Source organism: Portunus trituberculatus, chromosome 16 (genome assembly GCF_017591435.1).
Source record: "Portunus trituberculatus isolate SZX2019 chromosome 16, ASM1759143v1, whole genome shotgun sequence".
NCBI lineage: Eukaryota > Metazoa > Arthropoda > Malacostraca > Decapoda > Portunidae > Portunus > Portunus trituberculatus.
In genome coordinates this window covers 10322229-10349383 of record NC_059270.1, presented here as the reverse complement: position 1 = coordinate 10349383, position 27155 = coordinate 10322229, and the positions used below count along the sequence as shown (strand labels likewise).

The 27155-nt window shown below is 35.9% G+C and overlaps 2 protein-coding genes across 3 annotated transcripts in view; one reads left to right on the top strand and one right to left on the bottom strand.

Moving 5' to 3' along the window:
• Positions 1-237: 237 nt before the first annotated feature.
• Positions 238-24620, bottom strand: LOC123504633 (actin-related protein 5-like). Of its 2 annotated transcripts, XM_045255344.1 has the most exons (14): positions 24502-24620; positions 24030-24367; positions 21859-21963; positions 21133-21239; positions 20447-20660; positions 17644-17927; positions 15263-15478; positions 13317-13532; positions 12185-12315; positions 9945-10083; positions 9057-9212; positions 7316-7552; positions 3666-3786; positions 238-1705 (listed from the first exon to the last, which is right to left on the bottom strand). In XM_045255344.1, the coding sequence occupies exons 2-14, from the start codon at positions 24046-24048 to the stop codon at positions 1554-1556; spliced, it is 2097 nt and encodes a 698-aa protein (XP_045111279.1). In that variant the 5' UTR covers positions 24049-24367; positions 24502-24620; the 3' UTR covers positions 238-1553. The 2 variants fall into 2 exon arrangements, with proteins under 2 accessions (XP_045111279.1, XP_045111278.1); XM_045255343.1 differs by lacking the exon at positions 24502-24620 and having other exon boundaries at positions 24030-24453.
• Positions 24571-27155, top strand: part of LOC123504632 (paxillin-like) — a 93763-nt gene continuing 91178 nt past the window's right edge. The window contains exon 1 of the mRNA XM_045255338.1: positions 24571-24844. Coding sequence (XP_045111273.1) covers positions 24832-24844 — 13 coding nt within the window. The 5' untranslated portion in view covers positions 24571-24831. The remainder of the gene's footprint in view (positions 24845-27155) is intronic.

Genomic DNA, 27155 nt, shown 5'->3' with positions numbered 1-27155 from the left:
TGAATATTATCACCAACATGCTTCTACAAAGACCTTTTCCCCTAATACACCTCCCCAAGGGTCAGTTTTCCTAATAGCTTACTTCTTCACAAAGACCAGTCTTCCCTAATACACTTCCACCAGTAATGAGTCGTCTTCCTTACATACATAGTGGTCAGATGGTATATAGATGAATTTCAACTTGCAAAACTAGTAAAACTCCAGCAATGACGTATAGAAAATTGATAAAGTTGTGCATTAAAGCAGTTCCCAAGATTTTTATTTATAATCATACACCAACTATGTTAAAATCTTTACTAAACACATATGCTACAGTTATTATAACAACTAGCCTTGGCCTTAATTACAGATATACAAGTTCTTATTATTAGTTTCTGATAGCTATGATTTCATGTAAATCAATTCCTGGACAAATACAGTATCATGTAAGATCTTTATGCTGAGTATGTAAACCAACATTCCTTTCTATCTTAATACTAAACTCAATGTGTGTATGTGTGTGACACACATACTGTCTCATCTCTATCTTTATTAGTACTGTACTCAACTTTTTCTTAAAGAGATAAATACACTTTGCATGGATTGCTCTCTCATTCAGATCATCCCAGACTTCACTTCTCTGGAGAAAGCTGTAATATTTCTTAATACTTCTTTTCAGCTTTCTTCCATGTCTTCTTGTGTCTATTTGTTTCACACAGCCAAGTCCTCTCTTAGTTGTACCCCCTGAGCACTTACATATCCTTTTTTCATCTGCATTTTTTCAGGGATGGGAGCTGTAGCCTTGATGATCTTTCTTCATATATGTAACAAGTCCCAAATTAGGATCTACTTTCGTTGCACCTCTATATTCTTTCAATTTCCATTTGTATTTTTCATAGTGACTACAATATTGCTGCACATTTAAGTCTTGGTCTTATCTTTATAATCTCTTCATTGACTCATGTCCATAATGGCATTAAAAACATTCCTGTTATTTATGTGTGTGTGTGTGTGTGTGTGTGTGTGTGTGTGTGTGTGTGTGTGTGTGTGTGTGTGTGTGTGTGTGTGTGTGTGTGTGTGTGTGTGTGTGTGTGTGTGTGTGTGTAATTCACCACAGTTGACTGCTGGTCACCCAGCCATCTTTCCCCATTACAGAGTGCGCTCAGAGTTTATAGGCTGATCTTTGGGTATGACTGAGACCACAAAACACTCCACACACCAGGAAAGTGAGGCCACAACCTCTTGAGTTATATCCTGTACCTACCTGCTGCTAAATGAACATGGGCCACACATTAAGAGGCTTGGTCATTTGCCTCTCCACACCTGGGACTTGAACCCGCTCCTTGAGTATGAGCCGAGTGTGCTAACTGCTAAACTATGTGGTGTGTGTGTGTGTGTGTGTGTGTGTGTGTGTGTGTGTGTGTGTGTGTGTGTGTGTGTGTGTGTGTGTGTGTGTGTGTGTGTGTGTGTGTGTGTGTGTGTGTGTGTGTGTGTGTGTGTGTTGACTTTACACATGAAGGCTTTTTGTCTTTCCATTGATGCTGTATTTTGACAGAGTTACACTAGAGATATTCTTAATTTGATGTGCCATCACCAGAGAGCTCTTGTGCTGGGTCACTACTGAGGAGAGTAGCTTCTGGAGCAGGAGTGGTTTCTTTACTTGGCACAGTTGACTCAGGAGCTGACTCAGGAGCTGCAGGCGTTAATGATGCCCAGAACTGGTTACCTGCAAAAATAAGCAAAGGAACTCAGAAAGAGTCTAATATAAATATTTCATTCATTGTGTGATGTGCATCTAACTACATATGCAATAAAGTTTTGTGCAACTTATTCATCTTGTCCTATTGTTTCAATAGAGACTTTAATAAATAAAACTTGGAGAACAGCTACCAGATTCTAAAAAATTCACGCATACAAACAAGACAGACTATTTATCATTCTATGTAATAGTAATCAGAGGAACCTTGAGTTATGAGCACCTTGACTTATGAGTAATCCAAGATATAGGTAACTTTCAATTTATGCGTGTTTGATTTACGCGATTTTGTTATAACGCGACCGAAAAAATATTATAATTAATTTAATTTGTGCGATCGGTTTGGTTATACGCAATTTAGCGCAACCGCATTTTCAAACTGAGCACCAGAAGCAATTTCAAACTGCGGGCCAGAGAGTTCCGCAGCTGGCCGATAGGTGGGAGCTCCGCTCTTCTCAAGCATCATTTGCAGTCTGCCAGCACTGAGTACAGACAGAATCTCTTCAATCTGCCTATAATTCACCAAGATGGCCCCAAAACGTCCTTCATCTTCTTCTGCATGTGGGGTTATTTTTGAAAAGTGGATTTTTAATAAAGTGGAAAAGCTCAGAGGAAGATGGTGACTGACTGTGGTGTGAGTGGTGAAGGCAGTGATGCATTGAGTGTTGTGTTTACATATTCTTTGTTTTGTTGTTTTCTGATTATTTTTTGCTTTCTCTTATTATTTCTTGCTTTTCCCTTTACTTTAAATACACTTCAGCCTACCCCCACTTTTACTCGCCAAGGTGGGAACAATGTTATAAGCAAACCTCTGTGGCCTCTGTTCTCTCTCTTTCTCTTGCCTACTTAAAACTTAATTTCTTCTAGTATAGGATCATCAATGAACTCTTTTGAGAATAATAGAGCAACTAGTTTCTTGTAGGTGGCCATTTCTGTATGCTCCAGCTAATCTACAGTTCCAAATGAAGGGGATGGGGCAGTAACATTCCATAGAATGCCCCTGATCTCTGAGATAAATATACTTTATAAAATCAGTTTATTTATCTATATTCTTTTTTGTTATGTTTTATCATGTTTTATACAATATTTGTTATTTACAAATATCTTTTTGTTACCTAAAACCACACAAGAGAAGAGGGAAGTAGGTACTTTTTTAGAGAGGCTGGAAAGGATTAATGGCATTTCAATTAATTTCAATGGGGAAAATTTGTTTGAGTTACGATTAAATTGAGATATGAGCTTTGTCATGGAACAAATTAAACTGATATCTCAAGGTACCACTCTAATAGTGATAATAATAATAATAATAATAATAATAATAATAATAATAATAATAATAATAATAATAATAATAATAACAACAATAACAAGAAGAAAAAGAAGAAGAAGAACAATAACAATAATAATAATTACAATAATAATAACAATAACAACAACAATAATAATAATAATAATAATCATAATAATAATAGTAATAATAAAAAAAATAAATAAATAAATAATAATAATAATAATAATAATAATAATAATAATAATAATAACAGTATTTGGCACATCTCCATTGATATTATTCTTATTGTTATTTCCTTCATGATAATGAAAGGTTAGAAATATGCTTGGAGATGCCAACTTTACTCACAAATTATTTTTCAAAAGCTGGCAAAAATCAATAACAACATTTTACGACATACAGTTACAAGAAATCATCTAACACCATATATATAGGGTACTGCTACATTATCCAAAACTTTCACTAATTTAAGACTCTTCACTGCTATTTAAATGAAAGTTTTTTCCATCAGAATATAAGATACAAAGATGTCATATAGTACAAACAATAATCTTTATTTCTAAAAGAGAATAGACATTAACTTTTTTGCTTAAGTTTTTCTCTCATAATGCAAAGGGTCTAAGCCATGACAGCACTTACCATATTTATGATGTTTTATACAATCTCCTCCATGTTCCAAATAATCTGCTCTTGTCAACCCCTCATTCAGCAAGTTTCCTACAAAATGGCGTGCTCCATACCAGGAGTCCAGCACTGGATCCTATGAGAAAACATTACTTTTTAGGTTTATAAGTGGTGAAAATTTGCTCGGGAAAAATTTAATTCAGTCACAGTCAATATCTATAAAATACTCTAGTTCTAAAGATACTCTTAACAGTTTTTATATTTCAAATGTTCTTGTATGCATAAAACATGCATTTAAAAGAATAAATTTCTGGCATTTTTGTAACATTTCGTTACCAATTTTAAGTGTTACAATGAAGAAAAATATATATGCATACATGTACAGTAAGTCCAGCATGTCAGATCCAAAGATCCAAGTTGTCCAAGTTTTTTTTTTCACATTTTGCATTTCTGTTATCATTAACAGTTGATATGATCTGTGTAATGTATTAGGCAAATGGGAATACTACATACAATGTGTGTACACACACACACACACACACACACACACACACACACACACACACACACACACACACATGCGCCCGGTAGCTCAATGGTTAGAGCGCTGGCTTCACAAGCCAGAGGACCGGGGTTCAATTCCCCGGCCGGGTGGAGATATTTGGGTGTGTCTCCTTTCACGTGTAGCTCCTGTTCACCTAGTAGTGAGTAGGTAAGGGATATAAATCAAGAAGTTGTGACCTTGTTGTCCCGGTGTGTGGTGTGTGCCTGGTCTCAGGCCTATCCGAAGATCGGAAATAATGAGCTCTGAGCTCGTTCCGTAGGGTAACGTCTGGCTGTCTCGTCAGAGACTGCAGCAGATCAAACACACACACACACACACACACAGTGTATTTGGATATTAAAAAGGCTTTTGACAGAGTACCACATAGAAGACTCCTATGGAAAACAGAACATATAAGAGGAGTACAGGGAAGTATCTTAAGCTGGATGTGGGACTACTTAACAGAGAAAGAAATGAGGACAGCCCATCAAGTTAGAGCACAGTAACTAGCAGCATGTCACAGGGATCAGTGCTGGCACCAATAAAGTTTCAAATATATATTAACAACATGCAGGAGAACCTGAGTAGCTACATAAATCTGTTTGCCGATGGTCCAAAACTCATGAAAGTAATAAGGACAAATGAAGATTGTATGGAATTGCAAAGCAATATTGGTAAGGTCTGGGAAAGCAGCCAGAAGTGGAAATTAGAATTTAATGCAAAAAATGCCATATGATGAAAATGGGTAAAAGTAATAAAAAACCTATGTGGAAATGAGAGAAGAGATTATAATGAAAAAGAAGGAAGAGAAGAACCTGAGAGTGATTATACAAGACACTCTGAACTCAGAGAGACACATAAATGGGTTATTTGTTTCAACATACAAGACACTATCAAATATTAGGGTGGCATTTAGCTACATGGACAAGAATATGATGAAAAAGATCATAACCATGATGATAAGACCAAGACTTAAATATGCAGCAGTGGTGTGGTCACCACACATGCAAAAGGACACAAAGATGGTGCCACAAATAAAGGACCTTCCTTATGAAGATAGACTATAGGAAATGGAATTACAACTTTAAAGGATAGACAGGAAATAGATCTAATAAAGATGTACAAGATAGTAAACCATATAGAAAAGATAGATAGACAAGACCTGGTATCACTGATTGAAGATGGAGATAGATGGACAAGAGAACACTCTTGAAAGATCAGAAAAGGTCAATGTCTGAGAAACATTAAAAAATTTAGTTTTCCACATAAGAAAATGGACATTTGGAACAGCTTGAATGATAAGATTGTAACAGCAGAGTGTGTATAAATTTTAAGAAAAGGTTGGATAAAATCAGGTATGGAGACAGGTCACTATGAGCCCCACTTGAACCCTGTAATATACAACTAGGTAAATACAACTAAATAAATACAAACATACACACACAGCACTGCCGCCACGCTGTCCCAAGGAAAGCACTTCAGCAGGCATTGGAGCCTGACCTAGACATATGTACAGTGGGTAGGGGGCCATAGGGTTCTCCTGTCTCCATAATAAATATGATCTGGATACTGTATAGATGGAAAAATGGAGAGATACCATATAGACAGAAAAATGGAGAGACGTATGACATCAAAACAAACGCCAGGTTGAGAAAATCAGCAATTTATTGAAACACCTATTGGACAGAGGAGATTGACTGAGGATAGTATGGATATGGACTTTTCTGGATTTGGAGACAAAGAGGCAATATGTACAATACAACTAGGTAAATACAACTAGCTAAATACAACTTCTGAAGAGCAATATTTTTGGGGTGAATGATATACATTCAACTGCAGTTTGAGAGATGAATTGTGGCTGAGACTGCCAGAGATTGACTGAGAATGGTTAGTGATATTCTCTCTCTCTCTCTCTCTCTCTCTCTCTCTCTCTCTCTCTCTCATGAGGATTATAGCAATGAACAGGTGCCTTTGGAAATAATCCCATGTAAAACTGAGGGTTCACTGTAAAGCAGCATTTGTTTGGTTGAATGATTGCTGCAATAGCACGCTATACTTAAGGCCTGGGGCTGTGATGGTGACATGGACACAATACAGAGAGAATAAGTACATGGATTATTTCTACTTATCTTAATTTCATTGCTTTATGCCTATATTCATTTTATTTGTGTAACATGTGTTTTATTAATCTATACAAAGATACACAATATTACTGAGAGAGTTAAATACAACAACTATTTCTACTTATCTTAGGTCAATTGTTTACTAATTGAATTATGTAACATGTATTTTATTACTTTATACAATAGCTGTACAGCAGACTCTCTATAAATCAGATATGTATATCAAATATTGGATAAACCAGATTCAACATAACCATTGAATTATTTTCATCTAAACTGGATGGTGGTGATATATATGGCAGGCATCTGGTCTGGAAAATTCCAGAAAATTAGGAGCATTCTGCAATGCAATAAAGCAGGGTTATGATGCCACTCATGGTTTATGGAAGCTCACAGATGATTGCACACACCCAACACTACTCCTATATTCCTCTATTCCAAAACTGTGCTCTAGAAAATTTTGTATATGAAGTGTTCCACAGTACACTCATGACTTATGGAGGAAGCTCACAGGTGATATGTGCACTGCCTTGTGGATGTTGGGGGACTGTTGATAAAAACTTCTTACATGGCTCTGCGGCCTCTCTTCTCCTATTGTCTTTGTCTTAAGTGCATAAATATGTGCTCTGTTTTAATTATTCAAAAAAATTAATATTTTTCAGAATTTTACGACAATTTTTAGGTATAATGCTAAAACTTCAGATAAATCGGATCCTCAGATATTTCAACAAGAGGTTCCCTCCAACTAATCGAATTCAAAGAGGGTTTCATGGGTTATAGGCAAGAAATAAAGGTCTTGGTACACATTACTATTTTCTGTATTCATCAAGTTCACTACATAATTGTTTGCTTTGTGATTGGATTTTCAAGAACAAATTACACTCATATGTCAGGGAATACCTGTATTAAATAAACATTGGATGTAAAGTTATGATAATGAAATGCATGTGTGACTGGTCAATGGTTAGTAAAGTGAGATTACAATATTTTGATCTCACCTTGGCCATGGTGACAGAGAAATGTGACTGGAAGGGTCTGGTAGCAAGTAGATCCCGCTCTATTCTTGGCTTGAGGCCTGGCAGGGAGGAGGGTCCACCTGTGAGGAACACATTGGACACCAGACGCTCCTGAGTAGGGGCATCAAACAGACTCAACACATATTGTATGGTGGCTGTGATCCCACCTTGTTCTAGTCCATACATGTATGGCTGAAACAGCAACTCACCAATCCTGATCTGTGGGAGGAAGGGCAAGTTGTTTTAAGGTTATGTTTATCTGAAATTAGGAATATGAATTACATGACAAATCAATAAATTTGTTACACATGACCTTTCTATCTTAAATGCCAACTGTCTTTCTGATAATCGTCTCATTCTGTTAAAGTGTTAAATTAAATTTCTTTGTAGTATCTTTCCCAAATATTTATTTATTATGCATAATAATGGTGGAGGTATGTAGTTAAATGGATTATGTTTATTTCTGTTCATAGATATGTAATGGAACCATATTTGGTCTTCTCTAGCTCTGATAATTTTCTTGCATTTGAATCATGAATAGTGGTTTACATTGCTTCTCAGCACACTCCTGTACTATACAACAAGAGATGAAGATTTTTTTCTCCAAGAGACCTTCATAATAATGAATAAATTAAAATACATAGATAAATGAAAACAAATAAAATACCGACCACCTTAGTTTATAAAATGTTATCTATTGTCTTTTGCATATCTTTTCACAAATTTTCCATGGTCTCTCCCTTGTAAATTGCAATGCTATTTGCTTACAATTCTTCCTTCCTCTTAGTACAGTGGTTCTCAACCTGGGGCCTATGACCACCAAGGGGTTCACATCAAGAATTTAGATGGCCATGGTGAGCTGTTGCAAATTATACATTTGTGATTAATTTTTGGAAACATGAATAAGAAAAAAAAGTATCCCTCTCTCCTGTAAGAAGAAAATGTTCTTCTTTTAATTGATAGCTTTGGTAAAAACAATAAGTTACATAATATTATCATGAATGTATGTGTATGTGTGAATGCATATGTGTGAAATTGTAACTATTTGCACAATGTGGATGTGAGACAACGCAGAGAAGAACGGCATGTCTGAGATAGGAAAGAGATGTCAAGCGGTGAGCAAGGGTGAGCCATTAAAGAGAGGCAAATGCATGATCTGTGTGGCTTAGGATACCATCACAAAAACATGTGGGTATATTTGATTCTGAACCATATATGTACTGTGTTATTTATTTAATAACTTTTTTCCAAAATTCAAGTTTGATTGTGTTTGCTTTTTAGTTTTTGTAGTCTAGTGATGTAAGTTAAACATATCAAAGAACTATCAGATACAAGACAATAATGACTGTCAACTTTTAATAAAGCAAATGTATTCAACATTATCTTTTTTTTTTTTTTTTTTTTGTTGGAGTGAGATTTTTGGGAGAAAAATGAAGGGGAGCAATATGATTGTTAAGAATTCACAAAGAGTTAATGGAGGTAAAAAGGTTGAGAACCATTGTCTTAGTGTGTATGGACTAGTTATTAAATAGTCTTTGTCACACTGTATAAAGGTTTGAATAAAATAATGCAAATAAAAAATAAATAAGTAAACTAATTAATAAAAAAAAAAAAAAAAAAATATATATATATATATATATATATATATATATATATATATATATATATATATATATATATATATATATATATATATATTAATAGAAGAAAGTAAGTTACTCACTTGCTCAGTGGACAATTCTATTTGGTAGTTCTCAGCAAGTGAGGTGGGCTTGCTTGTTGTAGAGTCTCCCAAAAATTCAGGACTGTGCTGTCTGAGGGCTGACTCAAGTTCCTGAAGCTTTTCATTCTCCTCTTCGCTATCTGAGCCTCCACCCTCCTATGACAAAGGAAGACAAGATTAATCTAAATTTAAAACATTATGACCTACTATATTTCAGTCCACAAAGTACTTTTCCTTCTTCCCTTAACCTGCATTTCAACTAACTCAACTTTTCCATCCAACATAACTTGATCTTGAATACTTAAAACAATCTATGTCTTCCATTTCTCTGTTCAGTCTTATATTCTTCCTTTCATTACCTCAAACATTTCATTACTCTACTTTTAAAAATGTCCACTTTCAGCTCTCTTCTCTTATAAATACATCCAAAACTCCTCCACCAGTCTTTTTCACTTCCTCTCTGAGTCAGTCCTCTTTAACAGAAGGTGACTTCGATCCTACATACTTTCTCCCTATTGATCAAACTCAAGCATCTGTCTTAAGCCACATCCACACTTAGAGGCTGTGACTTGTAGTTAGAGTCCATGGGTTATGTTTCTACACTTGGTAAGTGTTTATATGGTGAGGTAATACAAAAGTATTTGGATAGGTTGAGGCTTGTGGTCAATTTTCTTTAGGATACTCACAGAAGAAGCTAGGTAACAAAGGCAGAGATAAGTATTGATAGATGATGCAAATTCTGCAAACTTTTACTGTGATCAATGCATGCATCCACTTGATTAACTGTAAATATATAACAAAGATCAGATGACTTCCAGCTAAACACCCAGTCTCTCTGTTCCTGCCTATTTATTATTCTGCCTGTTTGTACATCTGCTTTGTCCAGACCTTGTTGATGGCTTTGTAGACATCCCAATCCTCATCTCGCATGCCAAAATTGTCATCTTTTTTTTCACGTCGAGCCAACTGAGATATGATGCGCATCCTCTCCTGAGACGCAGCTGTTCTGCGCTTAGCCATTTCTTGCCTAGAGTTGCCAATGAAGGAAAGGGTTAAGTTATGTCATCAGCACTACACACCATAACAAAATAAAATGGTCTAAAAAAAAAAAAAAAAAAAACACTATGGAAATATGGAGATTGAAATTATCTGATATCAAAAGTTTAAAAGAAATATAGTTAACCACAGGTAGAAATAACATCTCTGTGGTGCAGTGACTAGCATGCATGGCTACATATCCATAGGGCCAGGTTTGAAAACAGTCAGGGTAGCCAGGGCATTGATCACCCAGCCTGTCATCTTTTCTTCAGATTAGTCAATAAATGCATAACTGGGGTGATCTGAGGAAGATAAACTGTAACAATTTGGATATCAAAGTGGTTCTATATCCCAGACTAAGATGAGTGCCAATGCTGCAGACAGCTGTGGCATATGGAATCAACTTTATGTCTACAGATTGAAAAATCAAGAATTTACTTCCATAATGAAAAAATCTGGATATCTGTAATAATGTTAGTTTATTCACATATAATAATTGCTCTTCCTGAGCAACATAATATCCACTCCTTCACACTTGGGGTAGAATTTCAGGAAAGAAAAATAAATAAAAAACATAATAATAATAATAGAAAAAATGTTGGAAAGTTGTATGACACAGAGTAAAGAGGAAAATAGAACTCCTGTTTTAGGCTAATGAAATCTGATAAGCAAAGTTTATTTTAATCTCCTTTTTGAATGAGTCTGTAATCATGTATTATTTTTTACCCTCTTGACTCATTTAACAACTGAGTTTATCGCAGACTGTTACAGTAATGTGCTTTCTTTCCTTTACTGCAATGCCTTTCTTCCGTGCACCATTTGTAGACAGCATGAGATTAATGTCTAGGAAATTAGATTAAAGAGGGAGGCAGTGGTGTAGTGGATAAGATGCTGAGCATGTGATTGGGCAGATGTAGGTTCGAATCCCACCACATACCACTTTGAAGCTATGCCATTTGATGATTGGTTTACAGTTACCTACATGTCACCATGATACCTAGGTTCTAGGTGGTTACACCAAAATGCACTTGGGTGGTGATTTTTTTTTTTTCTTGTTTTCATGTCTGGTTTCCCTATTACATTAGGGCTAGGACAGTGCTTTCTGACAGAGGAGTCAGGAGGACTTTAGTTTTGGCATTTGGAAACTGTTACCCCCGAGCGGATGCCCTTCCTAACCTCAGATCATGGCCAGGATTTGAACCTGTGCGCTTGAAAACCCTGGGACCCACAAAGCACGCGCGGTCCCACTGCACCACAGCAATATGGGCCCTAATATGGGTACCACTATAAATAAAATTGCCTGCGCCACTAATGGGCAGAAGCTGAACGGCGCTTCCCATATATATTCTTCAGGTATGCCTACAGGTGCTATAGGTAAAAAAAAAAAAAAAAAAAAAAAAAAACAGTAGCAGCATCTACTTCCACCCATCATGAGTAGGGTGCTCCTGGCAAACAATTTGAACCTTGGATCACTTGGCTGTGGATCAAAGATGCTAACCACTACACCACCCAATAAGATAGAGTTTGAAAATTAATAATCTGCAGACTATTGATTTTATCACATATTTCTATCCATTTCTAGGATTATTTGAATAAAGTTACTATACCTTATTCATCTGATATGTAAATTGTTTCATATAAAAAGAAATAACAATACATTTTCTTCAATATTTTGAAAAGTAAAAGATATTTTTTATGCTAGAATTGATGCATGGAAAGCTGATCTAAAAGTGGATACTTCATTTCATATGGTGAAGATCTAAAATAATGCATATTATGAACAAAAGACATGGTTCTTGCATAATGCTGCTGTGAAAGATAACCATACAAGTAAGGAAAAAAGTAGCTCTGATGTCAAAAGATGCAATAAAACAATGAAAACAGATACATTACATGAAAGAGGCCATATAGAGAGAAATAAGGATTGAGCTTGTTAAATATTTCAATGTTATTCATTTGGATGGCTGAAGGACATGGGCCAAAGTCTTGGAAAATAACATACAAAGAAAACATACTAAAAGACTGTGTGATCTGGAAAGGTGTTATTTTGAGGATGATAATGAATACTTTGCTATTCTCTAATACCTGACCTCTTGTGGCGGCGGGCAGCACGTCGAGCCTGAATGTCCCGCCACTGCTGTTTGACTTCTTCAACCCACTGCTCAAGATCAGCTTTTCTTTTGGGACTCACATCTTCACAAACTCTTTTGGGTTTGGGCTCCTGTAAAATAAATAAAACAGTTTAAGCATAGAAAAAATAAGATTCAGTGCCAGTATTTTAATGTATGTATATCTATCAACTCATTTATCTATTAATATATTGTGTGTGTGTGTGTATGTGTGTGTATTTATCTAGTTGCCTTGTACAGGGTTCAAGCGGGGCTCATAGTGTCTTGTCTCCATATCTCCATTTCTCTAAATTTTCCTTAAAGTTATGCACATTATGTGCTGTAACAACTTCATTATCCAATGCATTCCATTTTTCCACCGTTCTGTGTGGAAAACTGTATTTTCCAATATCTTTCACACACCGCCTCATCCTGATCTTTTCATGTCCTCTTGTCCTTCCATCTTCTTCTGTGAACAGCACCAGAAGGTCTTCTTTGTCTATCTTCTCAATATCATTTACCATCTTATACATTGTAATTAGGTCCCTATGTTCTCTTCTATCTTGTAAGGTTGGCAGTCCCATTTCCTTCAGTCGTTCTTCATATGTGAGGTCCTTTAATTCCGGCACCATCTTTGTTGCAATCTTCTGTTTCCTTTCCGATTTTCTTATATCCTCTTTAGAGCTCGGAGACCATACCACTGCTGCACATTCCAGCCTTGGGCGTATCATGCTTGTGATGATTTTTTTTCATCATATCTTTATCCATGTAATGAAATGCCACTCTTATATTAGTCAACATTTTACATGATCGTCCAAATATCTTGCCTATGTGTTTTTCTTATCTTAACAGTTCACCATCACTCCTCTTGTTTTTTTTTCTTTCAACATGTTATATTCATACCAAATGCATGTTAATTAATCAAAGTTTGAAGAAAATAAAAATTATCCCATTTAAGTGCCTCCTATACTCCCTATGCTGGGATAAAGGAGATATGCATTCTACTCTGAATGTTTCTTGGCAGTTACAAGCTAAGAGCACCAATAGTAATTTACACCATGGTGCGGCAAGTGGTGGGGTTGATATATCTTTATTTTTGTAAAAGTAAGCTCACCTCTTCCTCTGGAACAGCAGCAGCAGCCTGCATCATCTTGTGGCGGGTCTTGACAATTTTGTGCTGTAGGAGTGAGATCTTTTTAGTAAGATCTGCAAGGGAGGTGACCTGTGCCTCCTCTAGAGCATGCTGATACTCTGGCTCATCAGGGGTGAATTCTTCCATGGCTTCTTCTAGCTCTACTAATCTTGTTAACTCTGCTTCATCTTCCACCAACTGCATGGAGAAGGAAAGACATAAAAAAATTAAAATCTTAATAAATACATAAAACACCTATGATAACTCATAAACATAAATCCATGTTTTCTTTATAAAAGTCATGGCAAACAACCAATAGAAAATTCTAGACAATACCAATGCAAACATGCAAGTCCATACACACACACACACACACATCACACACAGCCCAGTAGCTCAGTGGTTAGAGCGCTGGCTTCACAAGCCAGAGGACCGGGGTTCGATTCCCCCGGCCGGGTGGAGATATTTGGGTGTGTCTCCTTTCACGTGTAGCCCCTGTTCACCTAGCAGTGAGTAGGTACGGGATGTAAATCGAGAAGTTGTGACCTTGTTGTCCCGGTGTGTGGTGTGTGCCTGGTCTCAGGCCTATCCGAAGATCGGAAATAATGAGCTCTGAGCTCGTTCCGTAGGGTAACGTCTGGCTGTCTCGTCAGAGACTGCAGCAGATCAAACAGTGAATCACACACACACACACACACACACACATTCTAGATTTGAGATTTCTAATCAATAAATAAGTTAACAGATAAATAAGTTAACAGACAAAACTAGAACAATTGTAAAAAAAAAAAAATCCCACTATTGAAGGATAAGTAACTTGATAGTTGAGGATACACAGTAATAAAGTTGGGAAGGAAATATTTCTAACTAAAATAAGTACACCTTCCAGTAGAGATGAATAAATGATTGGAACAGACTACAAGAAACAAGGATGGGAAATGTATTGAAGAAGATGGAAAACTTGCCTAATTTAGGCATGAAGGAGGGAATACATGAATGTCAATCAGTCCTGTATACTGCAAATGTAAAAATATACTGAGGAAGATTTTCTCTTATTTTGCCAGAACAAGGCATGTGATCTTTGTAATATTTCTATGAATACATCAGTTTGAGTTCAAGTTAATTAAATTCAAATTTATAACACTCAAATGAAAAGGAAAGATATTATATATAATTTTTACTTGTGATCAATTAGTAACATTTAGAAAGAGCCAGTCAGAAATATGGAATATGAGATACAAGCCAAACAGATAAGTAGAAATTGAAATGTTGAGCACTTATCAGACACCATTGCACCTTGTAACACTATAGCTTCAGTAAAAGCTAGCCTATATCAAATTCAAGAATTTTAATAGAACATTCTGTTGGCATCATCCAAACTAATGAGAGTGAATCATTGATTCTTTTGGCCCATAAGATTAGCATATCTAGTTTTCTTGGAGTTATTTTCAACCAACAACATTTTACCATCTGCCTTAGGTATTTCATATTTATTCTAATTGTATAGAACTGAGTCTGTGTATATGTTTTATAAATAAGAATTCACAAATCAATGTTCAAATTTTATAATAATTCAAAATAAAAAATATATAACACACAGAATCACACACACACACACACACACACACACACACACACACACACACACACACACACACACACACACACACAAAAGCTGAGGAAGGGAAGATGTCTAAGATATAAAAAAATATAGTTTCCCGCAAAGATGTGTTGAGACGTGGAACAGTCTGAGTGAAGAAGTGGTGACAGCAACGAGTGTGCATAGTTTTAAAGAAAAATTGAATAAGTGTAGATATGAAAACGGGACCACACCAGCGTAAAAGCCCAGGCCCTGTAAAACTACAACTAGGTAAATACATACATACATACACACACACACACACACACACACACACACACACACACACCTTCTCCTCTCTCTTTTTGGCATTGAGTTCCACAAGTCTGCGTGCAGCTTCCTTGCGCCTCTCCCGCTGCTGTTCCACAGATACAGTGCTGACTGGTGCTGCCACAAAAGGCAACTGAATCCTGCGTACATGCTGTTCATAGTGGTCCACCACACTCCAGCTTGCCACCTCATCCATATAGTCCTCTGCTACATACATATGGTGGTGCAGGATTTCCTACAAGAAACAATTAAAATTAGTTAATTGAATGAATAAGTATGGTGCCAAGAGATTATGGATAAAATGTTGCTGAACACTCACCACAAATAAGGAGACATACATACATGCCTTGGAATTAAGGATAAAATATTACTGAACAGACAGAATGAACTACAAAAACAGAAACAATCAAAGCTACATGATAGTTAGAGGAGGATGCCTATGTACAGTCAAATAAAATTTGTGTCATGATTTCTGATTAAAAAATCTAGTAAATGGTTAACCATATGGTGCTCTGTTGTATATAATGGGAACAGTTGCTAGCACTGACTTATGAGCTTTGATACTCATCATACCTCCAAAGTCATAATAGTTCATATCCTAGCAAGTATTGTGATATTTGATACATTCAAGGTCTTTTTAAACCATTCATGATCTCTTAAGCAAAATCTGAAGCACAAAAAGACCAGTACATTCATTGAACTGAAAGAACTTCCCATATGATACACAGCAATAAGCAATAAAAATGTCTAATTCATTGCTGGACTGAGTATACTATACATTCCACATTCATTATCTGGAAATTTCTCACAAGTTGATAAATGGAAGAACTGGATTCTTGAAGGATTGACTAATAACAAACTTATTAAGAAATTTTTAAAAAGATCAGCTGAGGTCAGGCATTCTGTGGCTTCTCTGCATGAGCTGTTTAAATCTTGAAAAGCTGAATGAGTAAGAAAAGAAAAGTACAGAGAGGTATCATCTATGTAGGAATGAAGAGGACAATGAGTTTTGTTTAGATCAATGATGAATAATTAAAACTGGGGAATCAGGAGAGAGAAATAGCACTGGTAACAGATTTTCAGAAACAGTGACTATTTATCACAGCATCACTAGGACTGTCAAAATGGCACTTGGGGATGGAAGATGCAAAAGATAAAAGCCATAAGAGAGTAGTTTGAAAATTTAATCTTAGACTCAGTCAAACACTTTTGATGTATAAGGCAACACCAAAAGATTCACTGAATCCCTTAAAGATGATCTCTAACTTCTTTTTGACTATTTTCTTGCTGCTTTGATAGACAGTCATTGTTTTCTTCAAAGTCAATTAACAGTGGAGTTCCATGGGATTTTGTTCTGTCCATCAACTCTCTATTATTCATCAAGTTTTCAAAATAAAACTTATTGTTGTATCAATTCATATACTGATTATACCACTATACTTTTCATCTTTTTACATACATATTAACCCTTTCAGAAATTCAGCATTTTAGACAGGACAACCAAAAAATGCCTGACTTCCGATCTTACTGAAAGTTTTGATTGGGGCAGAATAGTCAGTGTAGTACAATGCCTAAAAAAAAAAAAAAACAGTTACTCCAGAGCCAGATTACACATTAGGGCAATTAGGTAGAAAAAGCACATCACCAAAACCTATGAAGCTATGTTGGCCTGTGAAAATATAGGCACATCAATCTTGTGTTTGTTACTTTGTATAATTAGTTGATAGGTATATTAATAAAGATAAACATTAATACAATATGCAGAATTAAGGAAAATGTAGATATAAAGTAGGGAATAAAACTACAAAAAATAAATAAATAAATAAATAAACAAATAAAAACCTGCTTTGAGAGCATTAAAATGTGTTTGCTTACCTACAAACTGATGGAGTAGACATATAATCATATATTTTACAGTTTACTTTCCTAACTAAAGAATCTCCCAAACCAACAATATTGTATTGCTTTCCCCAAACTAAAAAAAAAAAAAGACCAAAATCATACATTGTTCTTTAGCCTATGAAATAGATAATAAATAAGTATTCTGAGCCATCTCTCCAAGTCTTTCTCATCACCCCAGCAGTACAGAGGCCTTATTTGCCAAAGTAAAGAGTATACTTCACAGATATAGGGAGTTTCATTCATGCTGCTCTCTTCAATACAGTAATCAAAAACATTCATTTTAAACCCTCTTCTCTAACAGACTATTCCAGCCTCTTTCCCTTTACCCACTCTTTCATGGCTGATAATAATAATGCCAAGGAAAACATGTTAAAAAGGAAAAACAAATTATTAAATTTTGAAAATCAAATTCTTCCTACAATCCCATCAGGTTAAAGGTAAGGTATCTATATACAGACTATCTTTTATCATTTCCCTTATTGATCTCACAGTCCTTACCTCAGCTCTGGAAAGAGTGATGGCATTTAGATGGTGTGGAAACCTTAGTTGGAGCCATCGCCATAGGAATCTAGTGAGGTGCGATCCACCCATCCTGATTCTGCGAGAATGGGCTGGCTCTGCGAAGCCATTCAGGATGGGGATGACATGGGTTGTGCAGTTTCCTATGTTGACCAAGAGACCATCTGGGCGTGAAGGGTTGTTGTGGTGGTAACTGAGCAGACCATCAACACAGTAAGATACAGTGGGCACTCCATAACACTCAAACAGCAGCTCTGACATCACTGCAAAGAAAACACACAAGAGAGATTACAATTAATCTGATTGTGAATTATATGATATATCATGCTATTTAATAAATATATACATACTACATATTACATTCTCAAAGCTAACAAAAACCCTTCCATAAGCATCTTAATAGTTAGTGATTGAGTCATTTGCAAGTGTATCAGCTATTCAACAAGTTTTTTCAGTTAATATACATTAAAAAATAATGCCTTCTTTATTATATCTATGTACAGAAGTTGTGAAATAAATTCATGTAACTGAGTACATATAGATATTACCTGCTATCTACTGTATGTGGTTGGAAGAAGTAATCTTACATAAAGTAATAACTAAAACCTACTATGCATGCTATAAATCAATAAAAATATTGATATTCACAGAACTGCCAATGTGACCACACCTGCAACTGAACACCTGAGACCCCTGTGTTTTTTGCCATCTCATTTTATCTATAATTATTACTATACTTGGCACTGTCTTGTTGACTATTCAGAAGATGTATGGGTGCACTTGGTGAGGCCCATGGATGTATTTACTGTTAGGCACTCAACAGGAAATACATTTTGTATCTCCTGTGATCTCAGGATTGGAGTAGATGCAGGGTAAGGAACAATCTCATTATGAATGGACAGGTGTAAATCCTGTGTATGTTTTTTTATCTTGCTTTGGATGTGTAATCAACTGTGTTGAACCTGAGCTCCTGGGGCACTTTCTTCATTTAATTCCTGTCTTTCTGTTTTGGAACAATATTGAAAGAGAAGCAATAATGAAAAAAATCTGAGTCAAGAAACCTCTTTATGTTTTAAAGAAACTTGTTAATCTTGGAAGAGATTTTTTTTTACCATTCCACTCTCCATTTTTTGTGAGGAAATAATATTAGGAGAGAAGTCAAAAGCTACTTTATGATATTACAAATATTCATACATGTGATGCCAATTAGGTGAGCAGCATGTATTAGACTCCTTAATCTGAATAAGCCAAGACTTTTATATCTTCATTTGTAAATTTTCAACATTCTAAATGCAGTGGTGGGATTAAGAATTTTAAGAACTGGTTCTCTGTAGCCCCTTGGAGCTCCTGTCACAACACAGATATAATGATAATAATAACTGCACCACATGGCTAAACAGCTTAGTGGTAAATAACAATATACACAAAATAATAGATTATTGCAGAAGACAGCTGGTTTTAGTTGTGGTTTTTTACTATCAAATATCAGTAAGAGATCTAAGAGGGGCCTAACAAATTAAGTTAGAAGTAAAAAAGTGTCCATGGGGAAAAGATTGAGAATCCCTAATTTAAGCTAACAATAGGATTTAAGGATTAATTGAATTTTAAGAACAGATTCTTATGAACTGATGCAAACCAGATGAATCCCATTACAGGATGCATGTAGACTAATATTATAAATCTCTCTCTAATGGACTGTTTAGTGAGCCAGTTGGTAGTTTATCTTTTATATTAGAATTCCCTCCAAGAAGGTGATGGTATGAAAGGTCATCTACATACACTAATGCACATGTACAGTAAGCACCACTTAAACTCACATGTAATCAACTGCATTAATTTAATTCTATACATCCTGATTTAATCAGTCAGGTTAACTGGCAATTTATGAACAGAAGAAACTGATATTTGTTGATATCATAAGGTTTGGAAACATAAATAGTGCACCGCCTCTGATGATGGTCAAACTTGGTTTTATTTTTTTCATGTGTGCTGCATGGTTTTTTACCATTAGCCACTGTTGGACACTGCTGTCTTAGGATATGGTCTGATAAATGATCAAATGTCCTTATGAGAGGAGAAAAGAAATAAACCTCAGCTATTACTGGACTTGCACTGCACAGTGTGCAACAGTGGATGAAGAGCTGTGACCAATAATTCAAATGAGAATATTTGAGTTTTGATGAAAGCCCACCTATGAGATCATGACACTTCAAGTATGAATATATCTAAGCTGAACTGCAAGACATCTGGTCAAACCTGTATCTGTCCTCTTCTAGAATCTCACCTTCTCTATTCCCTAATGACTTCAGAAATGTAATGAACTATTAAGAGATAGGATATGAAAAAAAAATGTTTTAAGCTGTCGCATGTAGGAAAAAACTCCTGGTGTCTATTTCAGTGACAATGTCTGCAGATACATTATGCTTCTTGAATATATAGATCTCTTTTGCTTGTCTATCTATTGCTGATGTAGGCTTGGAACCACCTTCCAAAGCCTTAGACCTGAGCAGTCAGGGTTCACATAATCCCTTTCATGCAGCTGTATCAACTGGTTACCAAGTAAACTGGTAACCCAGTTTAAATTCAATGTTTCACTAAGTGTTTATTATTTATTGAAAATCAGTTGATAATATTTCATGAGTAAATATATTAGGAACAAGGTACTATGTAACAGAACACCCAAACATTTCATAGTCATGTAAATTTAGCATGAACATCCAAAGTTGACAAAATAAATAATAAGGACAGTAATGAGGTTGAAATTAGTATATGAGCCACTTACATTGCCGGGAATAGTTGGGATTACAGAAGGCCTCTGTGAGAATGACTGGATGATCAATCTGTGAGGTATTGATTCCAAGATGGGAGAAGACATAGTCTAACATGGTCTCTTGTGCCTCAAAGTGTGTCACAACATTCTCATCATGAGGGGACTTGAGCTGGAATCTGACTGCCTCAATATTCACTATGTCATTTGCAACTAGTATTTCTGTTTCCTGAAAAAAAAAAAAAAAAAAAAAATGGAGAAATTAATAAATAACATTTCAATCATATACACTACACATTCATTTAATTTTCATGAAACTTACTATGCATAATTCAAATACATAGGTATATCATATTACATCCTGGAAGGCTTAACATTGGAAAAAGTTGTAATAACATTTGGTTGAGAAAAACTCAGGGAGAGAGAGAGAGAGAGAGAGAGAGAGAGAGAGAGAGAGAGAGAGAGAGAGAGAGAGAGAGAGAGAGAGAGAGAGAGAGAGAGAGCAATCTAAGTGCTTGCAGGACAGACCAGCTTTGTCTGTAAAGTTGCAACATTAAAATGAAAATATCAAAACATAATATGTCAGCAATGATGTAACAAGTGAATTGATGATACTTTAAAGAAAGTTATACTAACAAAATAAGCATTCAGAGCATGTTACAACTGTCATATTCATCTTACTGCATTAAGAACATAATTACCGCAGCAATCTTCTTTCCTCGGTCTTTTCTATGCTTAGCATAACAATTGCGGAAGATGATCCTTGGTTCCTTATCAGTTGCCCATCCCACCCGGCAGTGATGTGACCCTGCAAATGATGGCAAGTAATGACTCCTTTTGAGCAATTTGCTGTATAATATAATACAAAAATTTGCTGTTATTTCATGACAGTACAACACATTTATGGCACAACTTTATGGTAAAAGAATGAACATTCAACAAACCTCAAAGAGAGAACAATGATCTAAGAAATAAAATTAAATAAAGAGAAAACTAATAAACTATTGTAAGTATAAGAAACCAGTAGCACAGGATGAAATTTTGGGATGCTATTTAAAGAAGTACAAAACAGCAGGTGACTGAACCAATATAATGTATTTAAAGTGACTACTCATGAAAAACTGAAAGAAGCCAAAGGAAGAGAAGAGTGAATACTATGGTGACATTCTATAAAAATAAGAGGAGAGAACCTGATGCTAATCTTTGAAACCCCACACATATTTTCTCTGAAAGTAAATTTAGAGCAATTCTTAACCCTTACAGATAAGAGAGGATTGACAGAACTGACAGATCATTATATTCACTGAATTTGTTAAGTCTGAATTTCATAGATAAAGAAATGATGAAATAACCAAAATGATAAAAAAATTTCAGCAATACCTACTAACATTTGAATTAAGTTGAAGAGAAATGTCATATTTTCTCACCATTATCTATAATAAGAGGTGTGTTCCTGAGACTTTCTGGATAAGGATGAACTGGATCTGGTACAGATCGTGCATCGCGCAACTCAAAAATGCGCACTGTCTCATCTGTAAAATAAAATGATAAATTCATTCTCAATAATATTGAAAAGGGTTGTATGATGGATTTTTACCAAGCTTAGTTACTTATAAAAAATATGTATAATAATTGAAAGAACAGTCAGTGTTAAGTGTTAAAACCTGCAATGTCAGGTTACAATCCAATATGCTGGTCAAGGAATACATATAACCAGTGTGTTGAAGAAAGCATTGATGAGGCTGAGACAAAGAACAGCAGTGGACAGTGGAATATTATTGACTGTCTAATTTCATTAGATATGGAAAAATCTTGGTGATGACACTCAGCAGAGATTATTAAACAAGGTTAGACTTAGTTTTAAATTGTATTCCATTAGTAGCTAGCTGGGAAAGACTAAAGCAAAGCAGCTGGGATTCTAACCAAACTTAACATAACTGGGCAAAGACTATATAACTACCCATAATATTCCAGATTAAGCTTGAGTTCTTAAAAGAGGTCCTAGGGATGATGAAACTCCCAGGTTAGGTTATATTATATTAGAGTCCTCATGTTGGAGTCCAGAGGAGGGTGGTAAAGATCCTCCAGTTATAACAGATTTGTCCCAAAGATTATGTTAGATTAGTGTCCTTAAGGTGGATTTCAGTAAGAAGCAAGACTCCTAAGCTAGATTAGGTTAAGTTATGTAAAGTTAAGTTGGTCTAGAAATTTCACAAGTAGTCCTGAATGACACCATTGCAGTTTCAACATCACATCTACATTTTCCTACTGTTTCCTGTGTGCACAAGTCCATTATGATCTTCATTAGCTACATTTACAAATCAGAACTATTTTGATCACTATCCCCCAACACCCAACAAGCTTAGAGACCTGAGGGAATGTAGGGTAATCTGGGTGGGGAAGAAAATTGGTCATATAATGTGCTTGATTTAGCTAGAATGCCTTCAATTTCATATTTTGCTACATGGGAACACTGCAAATATTCCAGATTTTAAGACACTCAGCATGTTGTTGTTAATCAGCTGAGTGCATATTGTGACTTGTGCTCCTTATCAGAACAAGTCAAGTTAGGTTGAGTCAGCTTATGATGGGTTAGGTTAGGCCGCAGTGGTTCTTAACCTTTTTCAGTGCCGGTACCCCTTGATATCTCAGAAAAATTTCTCGTACCCCCTCTAATATAAATACTATACAAACATATGAAAAGAATTAGTGATAGTGTTTATAGCACTAACTTAAAAAATTGAGACAATTATAGTAAGAGAAAAATTAGGAAAATATATGTTTTGCCATTTCATGGTAAATATACGGTACCACTGCACTGGTTACCATGTCTGTCGTACCCATAGGTTTAAGGTTTCGTACCCTTTTAGGGTACAGGCACCCCAGGTTAAGAACCACTGGGTTAGGGGAATGGTCAAAATAATTTGTAGATGGAATAAAGACCAAATCAGATTTGTGCACATTGAAAACAGTAGGTGGTGTTAAAACTACAATTGTGTTGTTTTGGGTTTACAAAAATTTTTGGTTTGAAAATTATATCCTTATATTTTTCATGAATGTCCAAATTTGGCATAATTTGATTTCTCCAGCATAAAACCCAATTTTCCCAATAGGTTCTCAAACTTGTTCAGGATTGAAAATGAGTAAAACAAGATCGGATTTATGGAGTTAAAATGCAATTTTACCAACTACTGTGTAACTGTTGTGTAGCAGTTGGTATAAAGGACAAGCTTGCAAATTAGCAAGATCAGTGGTTTTTAAGGTTAGGATAGAGAAGGGGTGGATATTCCTAGTTGGTTGATTTTTTGCTTAAGGATTTTAATCAAAAGTAGTGCTTTCCCATTTGACTATTGAAATTTTCCAAAGTTATTCAATTTAAGCTTCCACAACTCTAGAACTGTTTTCCCAACAGGTGCCCAAGCTTCCAAGCACTGGAGGGATGACGATGAAATACATAAGGAGCCACTATTAGTAAGGCTTACCAAAATAAAATACCTTTGCCTAGAATTGGAAAAAAATTTAATTTTCCTAAAACTTCTCCTATTAACTACACTCAGCGTAAAAATAATGCCCACACTTTGTCACTTCGTTTACATACCACTGGCTGCAGCACTCATCTTCGTAATTAATCTTCTGTAAAACTTCTTTCTCTCTCAGTCTTTGATGTTCAAGTTCCGCGGGTATTAAATACTTTAGTTTATCATTTTCCATAGAGAGCTTCTTGCATTTATTCAATCCTTTTCCTGAATTGAATTAAAACACTGTCAATTATTGCACATGCATTAAAAAATGGTCTCAGTTATTAGTTAAATGAATACTGACACCACAAGCCGCGATCACAGCCACGTTTGTTTATGTTTGTGTTGCACCGATGCTGTGGCTGTAGTGGTGGTGGTGTTATCTCGCACTGTTTTGATCACTTTGTCAAGCTGTGCACTTTTAAGGAAAGAAAACGATTCATTAATTTTTCCATGATCTTTGAAATGAATCTCTAAAGGTAAAAATCGTAATATATCATAAGAGTTAATGAAGAAATGTCAAGCTGTCACTGTGAAAATAACTGTGTTTACGTCGCCATGATAAACGCGGACAATTGATTTCCTTCCTTAGGATATCCTGTACTGACAATACAGTCCCCAAGCAGGCACTAGTCCTGAGCATACACTGGACGACACATTTTCACTTCCCAGAGCCATATAGCTGGCTCACGGCCAACCTCCCGCCATATTTGGGTAGCGGTATCTTACCTTTTAAGTCCCGAAGCCTGCCTGATAACGCTGATTAGGACCTAAATCTTTTCTTGAATGAAGATAAGTGCAGTGTACCCAAAAGGGAAGGTGAAGTGAGGTTTTCTGAAGTCTTCGAAGAACATTCAGCATTCGAAGAGGACTAATACCAGAATGGAAGATTTAGGTGAGTGAGCGGAGAGGCAGTGGGCGACCTTGTCACCCACCCTATCATTGCCTGTTGCCCGCGCTCCCATATGGCACTGTCATCCAAAACCCTCACATGTATCATTACTACCCTTCTCAGTCCTGTCAGCGGGTCTCCGCACCCATCCACAAATCACTGTGGGCAGATTTCTGATTACTGAAAGAATGTATGAAAAGTCTAGTAAATAAATGAGCCTCATTGTTTGATTTACATGTTACCCTACTATCCAACACTAATGTTAGGTGAGCAGGGCATGATTCAAGGAACTACTACTACTACTACTACTATATTTTTGTGAGGCAAGCTAAATATTTTGAACACCAAAAAAGCAGATTACAATATCAAATCTATGGACATTGGAATTTCGTGTAAATTCTTATGACCAACTTTACAGTAAAGGGATGTAACTTATTTATTTTGTTTTTGCTTATGTTTTTTGAGGAAGCAGTGCTTCTTTTGTCATGTCACAAATGTCCTTTCAGTATCAGATTTTTAGTATGTGTTATTATGGAAAGATAATCATCTTGATTCTTTATGAAATTAATCATATGTACATCACTATCATCAGATACCATATGGATCACATTAGTGAATTAACAGTATACTTTTAAACATGCCAAATCTTAATTTGTTATCCAGATATTTGCAATGGATTATAGTATTTGAGTTTTATCTAACCCTTTTTTTTTTACAGTAATAGTAAAATTATTATCTAACTGCAACATAGTGTCAATTTTAGTTATGCTGGAAGCTGAATGGCATTGAAATTTGCTAAAGATCCTTAAGCACATCATAATGTGATCACGCACTGATGTAATTTATATTCTTGGTCAGATATTGAGCAAATTACACCATACATATTGATCCCTACCATGAAATGCATAACTGAATATATTGTGCTAATCAGTAATATTTTGGTAATATTTTTAACTGTTACAAAAATCTATTTTGAAATTAGAGCATTCTCACATTATGTATGCTCCGTAGGAAACATAAATATTATGAAATTAACCTTAATTCATAGCTATGTTGTATGAAATCATTTTGCTGAATAGGACTATGAAATAATTTTACTTACACATTTTTTCTATTCTTACTTCCATAGAAGAATATGCTGTCTGATGAAAATGAACGTAAAGACTCCCCATAAACGTACACTTCTAGATTAGAGCAATAGTGATCTATTTCATTAGTTGAAAGAAAGGGAAAGTAGAAAAAATGAAAGTAAGAGAAGAACAGTGAAAGAGACAAAGGTAGGAATGAAGTAAGGGAGAGAAGAGTAAGAGATTGGGTGTTGGTGTAAGAGGATAAAAGGGAGGAAGAAATATAGTGGTAGGGAAGTTGATAAGGTCTTCTCTCAGGAAATGATGAGGGTGTGGCTAGTGTGAAGCAAAGGGAGAGGAGTGGACTATCTATGTATGAAGCAGAAACAACACACACACACACACACACACACACACACACACACACACACACACACACACACACACACACACACACACAAATGCCAAAGGTAAATAAAGATAGATAATAGTATATTTTTCTTATTCCACAGGTAAGACAGCATTCATTAACAAATCCAGGTGTGTGTGTGGTGCTTCCCAGTGGGTGGTGAGTACCTGTGCAGTGTTGGTGATGAGAGAAGACCATTTTGCATATGCCTATATTTATCATAGCAATGGTTTATATTTTATGAGTGAAAGGTCTTTTCATAGTAAAGTATTGCTAGGCTGAAGCTGGTAAAGTGTTATACTGAAAACCCTACATAGCTATTTATTTTGAGCTAGCCCAAAAGATATGTTGCAGTGTGTTCCCTTTGAGCAACTTCTGTCAAGTGTGTGTGTGTAAGAGAGGAGGGGTTGGTGGGGGGAGAATTGGTTAGTCAGTGCTATATTTGTCCCCCCCCTCCCCAACATCTACCTCCTTCCCTCTCAGTGCCACCCATTCTCTACCCATTCTCGTCAGCCCATCCCATCCCATCTTTTTTATATCATTCCCCCTACTTGGCTTTGTTGTAGAAGCAGTATATGGTGAGATGACTGTGGGTGTTGGGAAGTGTTTCTAGTGGTGGTAAATTATAGTGGCGAGATGAATACATGCCGGTGGTGTTGATGTTTTGATGGCAGTAGATAAAATGATGATGGTGGAAAACTGGAGGTGGGACGAGCGGGTGGTGAAAGGTAGGGTGTGGCGGGATGGGAGGGGTAGTGGAGGCGGTGGCACTAGTGGAAGGGAAAGTGGTGGTGATGGGTAGAGCTAAGCGTGGATAGCGGCTGTGGCACCAGAGAAA